Source organism: Lichenostomus cassidix, chromosome Z (assembly GCF_008360975.1).
Source record: "Lichenostomus cassidix isolate B80296 chromosome Z, HeHo_3.0, whole genome shotgun sequence".
Classification (NCBI taxonomy): domain Eukaryota; kingdom Metazoa; phylum Chordata; class Aves; order Passeriformes; family Meliphagidae; genus Lichenostomus; species Lichenostomus cassidix.
The window spans coordinates 27,628,767-27,643,661 of NC_139511.1; the positions used below are offsets into that span (position 1 = coordinate 27,628,767).

A 14,895-nucleotide genomic window follows, 5' to 3' on the forward strand; every position below is an offset into this window, starting at 1 on the left:
CAAACACTACTACACTTCTTCCACTGGATTCCCAGAGGAGAAGAGCTCGAGAGTCACCACTGGACCTCCAAAGACCAACCAGACCTTTCTTCCAGATCGCCACTTCAATCAGATCACATCCATCACTCCAAGAGGACTACAGCTACTATTTAACTGGACTGCTATCACCCTGACCAACACGGTGGGAGGTTGTATTCTGACTCTGTCAGTTTAAAGTGGTGTTTCTGTATTATTGCCTTTATTTTCATTTTTCCTGTTAAATTGTAGCTCTGACTTGGAGACTCTCACAATATACTTGTGTGGGGTTAATTCCTCTGCTGGTTTGCTTCCAAACTAGCACACAATGCCACCAGAGCTGTCTCATCATTTCTAAGAGAAACATCTAAGAAGAAGGCCTTCAACCAATACACAACATCAGCAGTGGTTCTGTTGTCCACTAGATTTGGCTGTGACTGCAGGTGTTTCACAGAGAGTATTTGGAGTCTAAATTCCTGGGTTTGCCACATTTCCTCTTCTGACCTTGGGCAAGTTCTTTTTCTTCTTCCAGTTGGGACTAGCATAGTCTTTCACTATGCACACATCAGAGTAGCCAGGTATGCAAGGGCTGCTTCTGTAACCTTGGGGTGCCAGATCAGAAGCATGTAGAAAAATACCTTTTTTCAAGCTACAGGAAAAGTCAGACATGGAAATTCCTCCCCTATCAAGGGTGCAGATGCTAAAATTTTGCAGAGATGAAAAGGGGACCTCGGCACAGGTACGACAAGTAAATTATTCCAGAGTTCCTAAAAGTAAACACACTGCATGTAGTTGAAATTGCCCCTGAGCTACCAATGATGGGAGTCTGACACAATGATGGGAGCCACAGAGATGTACCACTCTGCGAGCTTTGATTACTATACAGAGAGCTGGTTGTCCATGACTAAAGACAGATCATGGAGCTGCCAGGACCTTTTCTAGAGCCCTTCCCAGCTGCATGCTGCAGCCAGCAGCTAATCTCAATGGCACTACACTATCAAGGTGTCCCTCAGCAGTGAGCTGCTGAGGCAGGGGCAGAAGCAGCCCCGTTTCGTGTCAGGGTCCACCATACAGTCAGGCAATTACGACTACATGGATGAAAGAGGGGCACACCCACTCCTTTCAAGAAATCCCTGCTGCCTCATGGGGCTTGATAACTGCAACTCTCATCGAAGCGTTATCCTGCATAAAGCCCCTTCTCTTCTCCAGAACCTGGAAGTCACAAGGACCTCCTTGTCCCCAGCTAGCCACCAAGCAGGTAGGTCTGTGCCACAAGAATGCCTAGAAAGCAAGAACACTGACTGCCCCCTCCGTTCCAGACCCCCTCAGCTGGGTTGCTACTGGGCCCTATTTCTGCTTCCCATGAAGCAGCCAGGGCAGGCAGAGCTTTTGCCCTCACAAAGAACTTGCACAGATCTTCATATAACCCCCTCCCCGAATTGCCACCGTATGAATGGCATCTTTTTGTCATCTGGCTTTGGGCTTCCCCCCTGGCCCCAACACTTCACACCAGACATTCATACCTCATTTTCACTATTTGGTGGTGGACGCTCAAATACATCAGAGCTGTTGGAGAGGCACATTTCCTCATTTTCTGGCAATTTCTCTCCCACTTTCAGCATTTTGATGCCTTCTCTGATCTCTCTTGGGTCCCCCTCGTTGTCCAGTGTCATCTTTCTTCCCCCTCCCTGTTGTTGGCTCATGTCACTAGTTTCCATTAGTGACTCTGCCTCAAGAAACTGTGGTAGGGAGTGCACAGGTCCAGAGCCTGGTTTTAAGGATACCAAGACAGGCCCTAGGGAGGGAAGGAGAGAGGAGACAAGTTAGCACTGGCAAACCACAAGGTCAAGGGTTACAATGTTGTGGTTTGACCCTGATCAAATGCCAGGCACCTATGATATCTGCTCTTTCTGCTCTCCCTTCCCACAGCTGCACAGAGGAGAGGGGAAAAAGGTTAACACACAAAGGGCTCATGAGTTGAGACAAGGCACTGGGAGAAGACACACTGAGGGAAAAACAGGATGATCTTAAAGTTGCAAAGTGATTTACTGCTAACCTAACAGAGTCAGAGGAAGACAATGAGAAGTAAAATAAAGCTCTTAAAGACACCGTTTCTCTGCTCACCCCCTCCCTCCTCCCCACCAGCAGCACAGGGGACAAGGTGTGGGGGTTGGTCAGTTCATCACTGAGGTCTTCTTCTGCTGCTCAGGGAGAGGAGTCATCCTCTGCCTTGCCATGGGGTCTCTCCCACAGGAGACAGATCCCTGCAAACCCCTCCAGAGTGAGCCCAAATCTCACGAGCAGCAGCCTGCCTGAACCTGCCACAGCGTGAGCCTCCTCCCACGGGCAGACAGTCCTCCCAAAACTGCTGCAATTTGGGTCCCTTTGTCCACGGGGTGCAGGCCTCTGAGGCCAGGCTGTTCCATCTCAGGAGCAAGGCCTCTCTCTCCACTGGGACTCCCACTGGGTCACAGCCTCCTCCAGGCATCCACCTGCTCTGGCATGGGCACCTCCCCTCGGGCTGTGGGTGCATCTCTGCATCCCCTATGGACCCCATGGGCTGCAGCGGGACAACCTGCTCCACAATGGCCATCACCACGGCCAGCAAAGGACTGTTGGCTCTGGCACCAGGAGCACCTCCTCCTTCTCCTTCTTCACTGACCTTGGTGTCTTCATGTTGTTTTCCCTCACATATTCTCACCATCTCCTCCTCCTCCTCCTCTAACTAAAAAGAAGTGTGTGCTCACATTGTTTTGATTTCTTCTTAAATATGTTTTCACAGAGGTGTAACCAACATCTCTAATTGCCCCAGTGTTGGCCCAGCAGCATGTCCATCATCTTCAGAGCCACCAGAGATTGCCTCTGCTGGACATGGTGAAAGCTTCCAGACACTTCACAAAGGAGCCATTTTTTGTGGCCCCCCACTAATAAAAACTGGGCCAAGCAAAGCCAACACACACCCCCAGAAATCAGCCGTAAGCAATTCATTCAAACAACCTGCAGAGATCAACATGGAGGCACTTGACCGGAGTAGCTTCCAGAATTCACAGCCACCAAGTTATTTTAGCTTCCAGCCGTACTTATTGTGTCTCTCCTTTTCCTTGTTTCCTCCTTCTCTGGCAGGTAACAGGCCAGAGAGCTGGCAGCAGCTTACCCAAGCCCTGGGGACCTGAAGGGCTGGGGAGCTCCCCATGTGCTGACCTTTGTTAATTCCATACAGCCATTGAACTGCTGTCAGTGCTGGCTGGGCTGCCGCAGTCAAGGGGTAGATGTCTTCCTGGTATGATTCCGACTGCAAGGAAACAAATGTCCAGAGTAACTATGTCAGTGAGGTTTTGGCTTAAAGAGGTCATACTGGATTGTGGTGGAGAAACGAGTTTGTTCCATTTCAGCACAGGGAGTGTCATAAGCACTCACTGGCATGGACCTAAAGTCTTTTTACCTGCTCTGAATCTCTCTGCTCCTCACTCCAACTCAGGAAAACTGCACCTGAAGGCCTAATTTAATTCCTGACAGTCAGGAATTAAAGTAAAGTCTTCAGACCTGGGGGAGGTTGACAAAGGCTAACCCAACTCTCATGAAATCATGTTTCTGAGGGTGAATATGTGGATACGAAAGACAGACACAAGTCACAAAGCATCAGCTGATCGTCAACTGACAGAAACTGGCCAAGGAGATAAAGTTGGAGGAACATGCCTGGCTGGGAATTGTAATGAGCATTAGTTCTGGTGCATCTCTGAATTCAAGGAACTCATACTGTCTTTTCATACTCTATTTTCAAGAAGTAGAGCGCACAGTGCTGACATTTCCCATGTACCTATGCTCACACAGTCACATAGGAGCTACCTTGCTTGGCAAGCTACAGATTCAAGGCCTGTTTCATTCTCTAATGATATCAGACTTACTTCTCCATCACCCTCAGTGCAACGGGTGCATGCTGCAGAAGAACTGTGTGGAACACAACTCCACCCAAAGGGTAGAGACCCATGAATTCATAGTTCCTCTTTTGCCAGGGTGATTCTTCTTCCTTCCACAAGGAGATTTTCCTGTCACCCAACATTAACTCCAACCCCTCTCTCTCTCGTCATTATGGCAAACAGATTCTATTGCAGAAGTTTATAGACAGCTAGCAGACCTGGGAGCATGTCTTAGAAAGTCAGACATTAAACAGAACCTTGAGTTACTCTTGAGTTACCCAGATAGAGTTTGTTGGCAGGGCTGCCCCAGAAACTGGCCAGCTATGTACCCCATGCCAGGAGAAAGAAAATCTTGTGTTCTACCTGCCCCCAAGAGTCACAGAGGGGGGGCAGTGCCCTCATTTTTCCACTGATATTTGCATCAGATATGAACATGACCTCAGGCTGACTTACCCGTCGAGGCACAATCATGGAGATGGGCTCAATCAGGCTTTTAGTTGGAATCAGCTTGTAGAAACGGAAAATTTCACAAGCTGCCACATCAAGACCTCTCTTTGGCATTATTCCTGAGGGAAGAGCATGAAATAGATGGAGTATAAATCTCCCTAGGAAAGTTAGTGTCATCAGCCATGGGAAAAGGGTCATGAAACAATGAAAGGAGTCATAGCATCAGCACCACATCAGCATGGTTTGTAGTCTGCATCCAAAACTGACTCAATGGCACAAATGACAAGACTAAATAATATTTTTTCTGTCAGACCATGTTGTTACATACAGGGTGTGTGGTTTTCATACTAAGCCTCCTGTTCCTTATTCATTCTAATGAGCTCCAAATAGAGTGACCAGAACAGAGCGGAATTGGCAGGTGATGCCACAGGATTGGAGTATCAGGATCACCAGGAAGGGATTTCAGGACACCTAAACAACACCAGAATAGCTATATATGGCTGAAATACCTTCCAGCCCAGTATCCTCCCTGCCAGTGCTGTTCCAAAAGAGAAATGAGTATGAGAAGGGTGTGAACATCTATTCTGTCCATTTGTGTTTTAGGGACTGGTCAAACCATGCAAGGTCCCTAAGTGTCTGATAACCTCGGAGGATTTCTCTCCCATTAGCTTGTACAGTCCAAAGGTTATACCCATGTCAATTTCCTTAACAAAAGAGATTCCCTAGGGTTGTAGACCTTGCTTCAAGGTGCCCAAGCTTAGCTTTCTACTAATACCCAGTACCACACTTCATTAAGCAGTAGATTCTATGGGAAGGACTCTTGTTCCTTACATTACGCATTCATCTAAAAGTGAATCTAAACTCCACTCCTCTACACAGTATTTTGTTTTGGTAATATTTTGTTTTGAAAAGGAAGTGTTGTGCAGTAACCTTAGCAGTATGCTTGATTAGCTGAACAATGCAGGTTAGGGAAGTAGACATGATTGACCTAGGCCTTTTAAAAACATTTGTATACTTCCTTCTCATGGGATTATTTTTCAAGAGGCTATGACAAGAAATAAGGATGGAAGGACTATTATACTGGAAGGATTCTAAAAACTGAATAATGAAGAGATCCTTACAGTCAAGTTTTAAATAATTTATTCCTTTTAATTTTTTCTGAAGGAGACCTGCAAGCACAAAATTCAGTAACTATCTGTAGCAATGTCCTGTAAGAGCAAGGGTGTCCACAGGTAGTGTGGAGGGGTGTTAATGCTCCTAGAAACATGTCAGTCTGTAGAGGAATATGACTTATAGAGTAGACCAGAGAAGGTTCAAGAAAGGGCTAACAATAAGGTCTGAGGGCTGAAAGCTAAATTGTGTAGTTTGAATGAATTAAACAGTGGATAGTATGCAGACAGGTTAATAAGAAGGGTCTCCAAAGGAGGAGAGGTGACCTAATCACAGTAGATCTATTTCTAAATAGGAAATGTTAGTAAAAAAGAAGGTAGATAAGCAATAAAGACTGAAGGCATTAAGATGTGAAGCATCTGTTACCAGAGAAATCTCAAGAGTGGAAACAATGGAAATAGAGTACAATGCCAAAAATCTTGAAGCAGATTGACAAATGGCAAGGAGCATTGTCCATCTTTAAATTCAGACTATCCTCCTTTCCATGTTGACAGGTATGTGAGAGGAGATGCAGCAGGGACTGGTAAAACTGCCCAGCCCATGCTCTGCTGGTCAGAAGGGCCCTGTCCAAGCTCTGACTCTGTAATACACCTGTTATATATGGCTGAGCTGGGCCAAGTTGACTGTAAGTGTCTGTAAACCTCAGTGGAGGAATCTGACCCATTCTCTTCTCTAAATAATATTTTGGGTAGTCCCAGACTCTAGTAGCCTCTAAAATAAAGCAGCCACAATCCTCTTGTAACATGAGACATGCTGTCACTCACCAATTCCCTTCTGGGGTAAGTGGGAACGATATTCCATCAGGTAGTTTAGGTATGGTTTCTCAGGGCTTATCTCATAGTACCGTATGTTCCCGTCACCCTAAAGGCAAAGAAAATCAACATCAGCCAGTCTCTGCCATTCAGCATGAGAGCCTGAGAAGAATTCCTGGCTCCAAGAAGCCATGCAGGACCAAAAATGAACCAAATGTTTACCCTCAAATCCCTGTAAGGGAAGGTTAGGACCCAGCTGTTTCCCTCTCCACCACAAACATTGTACATCTGTAAATATGGTAAATTGTGGCCTAATGCTGCAGTACCCTCTGGCCCCATCCCATCTGCTCATATCCCTAGGTTGACATGCTTCAGGAGCATCTTTGACTTCAGGTTGTCACAACACAGGCTGAGAGCAGAATCAAATAGGCCCACACTTGCTGATGTGGAAAGCACTTACCTTTCCCACCACATAAAGCATGTGAGTGTCAGGGTCATAGACGGGAAACAGTACTCCTGAGGAGCCATCCAGATCCTCCTCCAGTAAAGGCACAGAAAGGTCATTCTGGGCAGGACACAGGAAAAAGAGTCAGCTGCAATCACCTGTCAGTCACCTCAAGTCTGGGACACCTGCCTGAAACCCAGCTGGCCATGGCATGTGAACACAGCCCTATAACGACCCACAGCCCTGAGCAGGGGGCCATGCACAGACTGCTGCAAAGCTGTGTGGGTGTGAAATGGGTGCTCTGTCCCAGGCCTTGACTGAGGGCAAGACGTCAGCTCCTACCACTGTAACACCTCAGGCATCTGATGACATTTCAGGATAGACATGATAAGGAATATTGCCTGCCTCTATGTGGGCCACCAGACCCCAGGAGATGAAGGGACCTTCAGGGTACACGTCCATGGCTGGTGTAAAATTCACACTGAATTTTACTCGTGCTCTCTCAAACCCTTTAGTCAAGGCAATACCTCCACAACGGTGCCCCACCCACAACAGCAGACTGCATCAGCCAAGCAGGCTCAGCACTGCACAGTGGGGAGGTGCCTGTTGCAAGGACAGAACCTCCCACTGGCCTTTTGCAGGTAAGCCATGTAGGAGGACACAGCACACCACTCCATATGCAAGGCTGGCACATCTTGTACAAAGCTATGCCTGCACTGCTGAAGGGAGTGATTTTGGGAGGACTGACAGGGCAGACTATGGTGTCCCCTGGCTGCTCATGTGGAGATTCTTGCATAAACATCTATTTAGCATAGGATTAATGCACATTTTGTCCTGCAGAAGTGACCAGCTGCAGGCTCCAGGAAACCAGAGCTTCTGTTTACATGCAAAGATGGCATAGGTGGATGTGGACCTGAGAAAGATGCTTGCTGGACAGGTCCTGTGCCCATCCCTGTTCCTAAGGAGGCTTTACATACCTTGCCTCACAGACCTTCCCACTGTGTTCTTAAACCAAGCATGTGAAACCCTGACGTGACACCCATGATGTGTCACAGCACTGCTCAGTATTGTAGAAAGCATTCAGACAGCAGCACAGTGCTTTGCCTCTCACAAACGCACAGAAGCCATGTCCAGACATAGCCAAAACATAGCCAATCATAGGCCTGGTCTACCAGCTTTGTCTGGAAACAAAGAGTGACAGAACTACAAAGAGACAGAAGATTGTGCTGCATGGTGGTTGATGCAGAGGGACGCATTTAGATGCTGACAAAGTAAAAACGTCTCACCGCATATGAGAGGGGTAGATGAGAGCAGGGTTTCATAAGGCTAGCAGCCATCCTGACAGGAGATCATGTCTTGGAAATGACCAATTAAGCTCTACCTCAATACTCTACCGGCAGGAATCATTGGAAATCAAAAACACCCGACACACTTTTCTTCATTGAGGGCTTCATCTGAGTAGGCTGTGTCTAGAGCTCATTTCTCTTTCCAGCACCAGGACCAGTTTGCCAGGAAGACCAGTAAGAGCCACTTTTCAGTTTGAGCTACAGCAACCACATAGGTCCCTTGAACAATTTCTTCATGTAGTGGGCTGTTGTGGTTTAACCTCAGTCAGCAACTAAGTACCACACAGCCACTTGCTCACTTCCCCTTGGTGCGATGGGGAAGAGAATCAGAAAAAGGTGAACCCATGGTTGAGATAAGAACAGTTCCATAATGGGGAAAAAAACCCAAAATATAAAACAATAACAATTGTAATGAAAAACAAAAGGGAGAGAGGAATAAAACTCAAGAAAAATAAGTGATGCACGACACAACCACTCACCACTTGCTGACCAATGCCCAACCAGTCCCTGAGTAGCAATCCATGGCTCCTGGCCAACTCCCCCCAGTTGAGCATGACGTTCTATGGTATAGAATATCCCTTTGGCCAGTTCAGATCAGCTGTCCTGGATATCCTCCCTCCCGGTTTCTCGTGCACCTGCACACTGGCAGAGCATGAGACACTGAAAAATCTTTGACTTAGGGTAAGCACTACTTAGCAACACCCCAAATATCAGCGTGCTTTCAATACTAAATCCAAAACACAGCCTTATGCCAACTATTAGGAAGAAAATTAAATCTATCCCAGCGAAAACCAGGACATGGGCACAGCATTCTCTTTGTTCTCATAGGCTTCTATGTTGAAAACTTCTTCAGAAACTCAGTTAGCTCTCACAGCAGTTAAGGTGATAACCCTAACCTTAAAAATAAAAAATAAAAAATAAAAAACCCAGCTGCCGAGGCTGGGCAGACTGGCCCTATCTATTACTCCTCAGGAGTTTGACAGATCACTTCTGATTTGCTGTCATAAATCAATTCTTGTATATGCAGCAGGTGGAAAAGTTAAAGTGACAGCAAGAGAGAGAAAACTGAAGCTGGTACAGTTAAGATTTTTGGTCCAACTCACTTGATCCCACAATGCAATTTGCCTGTTATTCCAACAAGACATTCCAGTAGAGAACAACTTTTTCATGTTTCCAAGGAATAAGACCTTATTGGCTCTGTGAGACCTGTAGCTTGCTTCCTGTGGAAGAGAAAGGATATTGCATGAGTAAGACACCACCTGTTGCATAGACACGTTTCATGTTACATGACAACTCTCATTCATTCACATCTGAAAGATCTGCTCAGCCCAGCTGAACTACAGTGAGCAGGATTTCATAGGCATCCCAAAAAAGCAGCCTAAACTCTTCAAGATCATTCCCAAAAGCCCAAATACAGATCACAGAATATTCTGAGTTGAAAGGGACACAGAAGGATCATCAAGTCCACCTCTTAAGTGAACGGCCCCTACAGGGATTGAACCCACAATCTTGGTGTTATCAGCACCATGCTCTGGCCAGCTGAGCCTGTCTCACCTCCCTGAATATGGATTCACATATTTGCAAGAGAGCAGTCTCTAGTAGTTGCAGGCAGGACTTTCTGCACACACAAACCTGTTCACATAGCTACAAAATGCACCCAGCTTCACCTTGCCAACAAAATTCAGGCAAGAACAGCACTAATCATTGAGACAAGTGTACACTTGCATCCACCTGTTCACCTGCTCTCACCGTGATGTCCCTCAGAAGGCTGTGGGAGGCAGCAATGAAAATCAGGCAATCTAAGTAAGGTTTCAGGGAGCAAGGAACATGGTATCAAGATGCAAAATCCCTGTTTTCAACAATGACAGCAAATGTTCCACGGAAAGTTGGAGGCAATAGCACCGGATAATGCCTGAGGAATGCAGGGCACAGATGCATCATCTTTTATGGTAATGAAGCTACCCAGGAGAGCGAACACTCCAAGAGGTGAGATCAGCTGGACTATAAATCTCTGAACCCAACCTACCTGTACGACTGTTCCAGCACGAGGGTCTATCACACGTATCTTCTTGTCCCTGCAAGTTGTGGCAAGGAGACTGCCATCTGTGTTGAATGACATGGAGAGGACCACATCCTTGTGGGCATCAAGAATCTTCACCGGCTTTGAAAGGACAGCATCCTTGAGGTCAAGATTCCAGATCATTATCTGGAGAAAATTAATAAGAAAAATCAGCCCTTTGCTGCTTCACACACCAGGGACTTAGTGTACTCTATTCACTTCATCCCCTGTTCTCAATCTGTATAGGTCTTTCCATGATAATTGATTGTTCTCCAGCCCTTAAAATATTTCCTGATACTAACAACAATGTATCAGTGTCAGTTCAGAATGCCCAATATTTTCATTTCCTTTGCAACCACATTTTATACAAGGAAATAGACAACATCAGTGCACTAGCACAAAAAAAAGTGGACGGCATTGCCTACTGTATCCAATTCAGTAAATGAGAAGTGCAGAGTAGACTGAAATTTATCAAGACTGGAAAACGAGCCAGTCCCTTTGAACTAGCAGCAATATCCTTTTGCCTTTGGGTCGCTGTGGAATCTCCCCCTGAATTTCCCAACTCTTTAGTATCATTTTACAGCTTGAAATTAAAACAAATTTCAAAACACCCCAGCAAACAGGGTGTCTCAGGAGCACAGACATACCTTGTAGTCATAGCCAGAGCTGAAGAGGATGTTATTAGCTGTGGGATGCCACTCAATCAGATCCACTCTTCGAGTATGCCCACGAAGTTCTTTCTTCGGACTGATGTTTCTATTTGGCAACTGATTGGGGATTTCCCAGATTTTAACCTGATTGGCACAGGATGGGTTTTTGTCAGATTTCTGAGAAGAAGCTAATTTGGAATTTACCAGTACCAATTACTGCCTTGGAATTATTATTCCCTTTGTAGTGAATAGGAATTTGCCTGGCTTTTTTGAATATTAGTCCTTGTCATTTGTATCTTCTGTGGACCTGAAGACTCCTCTTTATGACAGCAGTCCCACCAGGGTTTTGTTTTTTTTAAACTGGGCAATCCAACCCTTAGACCTGGCTAAGCTGTCAGCACAATTATAAAAAGTTATTCCCAAGGGTAAGAAGTAAACCACAGATCTTGAAGACCTTGCCTACTAACAAACTTTGAGCAGAAGCAAGCAAGTCTGAGTCCTAAAAGATATTATAATTCTAAGATTCTATGATATTGTAGCAGCAATTGATCCAAGCTCAATCCTCTCCTGCTCTTCTGACCCTCTTCATCCTGGTCCTGAGGATCCATTCAACACTATCTGGTGAAAGACCTGAGAATTCCTCTGGTCAGGCAGCTATAGTAATGTTCATCTCACAGAAAGCTGTGCTGGTGCTGAACACTTTGCAAAGGACACAGCCATTTTGTCAGAGTACACAGAACACCATGCAGGTGGCCTCAAAGCAGACACCCTGAGCAGACAGACTGGGCAGCACCACACTGAAGTCAATCAGCACTGGGACTGTCTCATAATAGGTCCACCTACATCTTCTAGAAGGATGCTGCATGAAGACAAAAATGCTCTGTCCTCCTCTGGTGGAAGAAGGCAAGAGAGGACACCTGCAAGAGGGCTGAACCTACAAGGGTATCAAGTAAGTCTTTCTCACACTGACCCTAGAAACACAAGTATTTAGGATCCTAACAGATTATTAACCCTTTGGTTCAATGCAAATTACTAAGCTTGTCAAAATTTTTCTAGGTTTTAGCCTGAAGCAAAAGCAAAATGCTCTTTGGAGCACAGTTTGTGGAAATAAGCCACACCTGCCCATGTCTCCTACTGTTCGGTTGATGAGGATCACTCCTTTCTAAACTAAATAGGAAGGGGACCCAAATTCTGTGACCTACTGGAAAACATCATAAGCACTCTTCTCAGTAGTGCTTATCCCACTAAGGAATCAAGCTCACCAGAAACATAATGACTGTAGAGCCCAGCAGTATCTACAGGAACTTCTACAGCCATTAGAGAGAACATCACACTTTACAGCTTCAACAACTACCACTAAAGGAACAGGGCTGAGAGAGTAAGAAAGAGAAGAATAGGTTGTGTTTACACTGACAAGAACTGCCTAGAATGAAACATCCACTCCTCATGCTGTGAAATGGTTGGTGATAAAAGCAGAGAAAAGTCCCTCACTGGAATCTCAGGATGCATTAAATGGCAGAAATTGCCGGTTCTTTAATGTGCAGGATAAGCAGGTCTTGGACCCAGGCCTGCAGGCCAAGCATGAACAATTCACAAGCTGTCTACCCTGCTACATCTCAAAGAAAAACTGATAAACTGAAGTACAAGGCACAGAGCTGCCCCACTAACCACAGGGGAGAAGATCTGCAGCAAGTTGAACTCTTCATGCCTGACAATTTGCCAAGAGCAACAGAAGGAGTAAGAGGATAAGCTCAAATTCTCAGCCCATAGCCATTTGCATTGGCTTCAGTCCTAAGCCTGCCTGAAACATTAGTGGGAACTGGAACTCAGTGTTCACAGAGAACATACAATCCTTCCCATGCCCAAAAGTACCATTCTACATGCTCCAGCTATGCGCCACAAAAGATAGCTGTAGTGTAGCCAGGTGAAAAATCGTCTGCACCTGGTGAGCTGACACAATGCTTATTCTTCAAAAACTACTGGCCTGTGGAACTGCACAATGCCCATTCTGTAAGAAGAAGAACTGGAAAGCAACCATCCCAGTTGTGCCAACTTTTACTAGTTCACCAGGTGGTCAGGTATGACTTTGGGGGTCACCAACCAGCAGGGACCACCAAAGAAACCCCCAGGACAGAAGACACATGTGCAAAGGGGAGGGAAAATATGTTATTGATTTGAGGGAAATTATTATATGTATGTTTATTCACAGAAAATCAGTGAATATATATGTAAAATATAGTATCTAAACAGGAGTTTCTTCTGTAGTCATCATGCATGATATTTCAGAGGAGATATCCCTTCATGCATCTGGCTGAATAAAGAATGTCCGCTTCTTAATGCTACATTAGTGTTATGGAGGGGGTTTTTTTACTGATTTTGGTAACAGTGGTATCACCAAGGCAAGCTCCAGAAAGGCTGGTCAAGAAACCTCTGAGAAATGTGGGAGAAGTGAAATTTCCATCATCTACCCAGAAGCTTGTGGCCTTCCTCAAAGACTTCAGGGAGACCCTTTCTAGTAAGCAATTAGATGTATCCTTGCACACAAGCCAGAACAGTGGCTCATGCTAATGCTCAGAAATGGGAGAGAGCACCAGGCCATTAACAACAGACTGCAAGGAAAGCTTTTCCTCTAATGTCCAGCCCAGTGGAAGTGGTGGACACCTCTGTGACTCTAAAAAACTTTCTCAAACTCCTCATAAAACAGGAAGTATTGCTATGAAGGTGTCCCAACTGTATGTCCAATCTGAGCTCTCCAGTACAGGCCAGGAAAAGTAAAATGCTGACCCCATCAAATAAGTCCAACAGCAGACACTGAGATGAGAAGGAGACTGCAGTACAGCAATTCTGAGGAGAGCTGGAGAGAAAACTATTAGTTCAGTATCTGGCTGCCCTTCAACTACATTGCATGAAGGCACAGAGAAGATGGAGCCAAACTCTTCGGAGATACACAAGGAGAGCATCAAAGGCAATGGATGTATATGGCAATATGGCAATGCCTGGAGATCAGAGGCATCCTGTTTTCCCTGGAATAATACTTAACAGCTGGTAGAAGCACCTAGTGAGGCCATAGGACCTGTAGCCTTAGACATCTTGCCAGCTCATCTGAACAAGGCTTGGAGCAACCCAATTTAACTGGCCTTCTTTGAGCAGGGCTTGGATGAAGTGACCTCCAAGGTCTTGCTGCCAGGTACAAGGAAGGACAGTCATACCAAGAAACACAGTCTGCTGTCCTCACTACTTAGCAGGCAGGGAAGAGGTGTCCCTACATCATGTCACTGTGCAGAGCACCCCTAAGATACCATTTCCTGGTGCCAGGATAAGGATGGGAGAGTAGTACCAAAAAAGAGTGTACAGTCCCAAACAGACAGACTTCTTAGAACAATGTCTGGTACTGAGAGCAGGGACATGCTCAGTGTTTCCATTCTTCAGGCTGAAAAATGATCCAGTGTCAAGTTTCAGTTGGAAACTGCAAAGGAAAGCTGGGGATAGTGCAAGAAAATTGATGATAAACTTGTGAGTCCAGGGGAGGCCACCAGGATGCTCAGGAGTCTGCAGCACTTGCTCTGTGAGTAGAAACTGTGGGAGGTGGGCTTGCTGAGCCCAGACAAGAGACAGCTTCCAGAAAAATTGATAAAAGCCTTCAATACTTACAAGACTACTGACAAAATAGAGCCAGGCTCTGTCTTGAAATGCAGGGTAGGAGGACAGGATACAGCACTCATCAACTACATTGCATATAAGGAAAAAAATTCTCATGGGAGCAGTGAAAAACAGGAACAGGTTGCCTAGAGAGGTGGTGAAAGAGACCACCCAACCTCCCCTTCAACACAAAAGGTTCTGCAATTCTATAACTGCAGTGGGATGTTTTGAAGCTTGTGTTCATTTCCTATATGAGGCTCAAAAGAGTGGCCAAAGTGGTGCCCTCCTGCCACAAAGTAAGCCATGCCATGCCATGCCTCCTGAGACAGCATGAAAACCTGGCATACAGGTTGGAATATAAAATAAAATCTTTAGCATCAGTTCAGAAACTGAGAGAAGCCTTCAAAACAAAGCACAGGGGTACCCAAACAAGCAAAGATGAGTCACTGAACAGG

At 45.7% G+C, this 14,895-nt stretch overlaps 1 protein-coding gene across 3 annotated transcripts in view; it reads right to left on the reverse strand.

Moving 5' to 3' along the window:
* The window catches only part of CORO2A (coronin 2A), a 65,057-nt gene that overhangs the window by 8,772 nt on the left and 41,390 nt on the right, over positions 1–14,895 (reverse strand). For all 3 annotated transcript variants that reach the window (XM_085041954.1, XM_085041955.1, XM_085041956.1), the window contains exons 4-11: positions 10,799–10,945; positions 10,119–10,298; positions 9,196–9,312; positions 6,762–6,866; positions 6,314–6,410; positions 4,386–4,498; positions 3,217–3,307; positions 1,539–1,810 (exon numbers count right to left, since the gene is read on the reverse strand). In XM_085041954.1, coding sequence (XP_084898080.1) covers positions 1,539–1,810; positions 3,217–3,307; positions 4,386–4,498; positions 6,314–6,410; positions 6,762–6,866; positions 9,196–9,312; positions 10,119–10,298; positions 10,799–10,945 — 1,122 coding nt within the window. The remainder of the gene's footprint in view (positions 1–1,538; positions 1,811–3,216; positions 3,308–4,385; positions 4,499–6,313; positions 6,411–6,761; positions 6,867–9,195; positions 9,313–10,118; positions 10,299–10,798; positions 10,946–14,895) is intronic.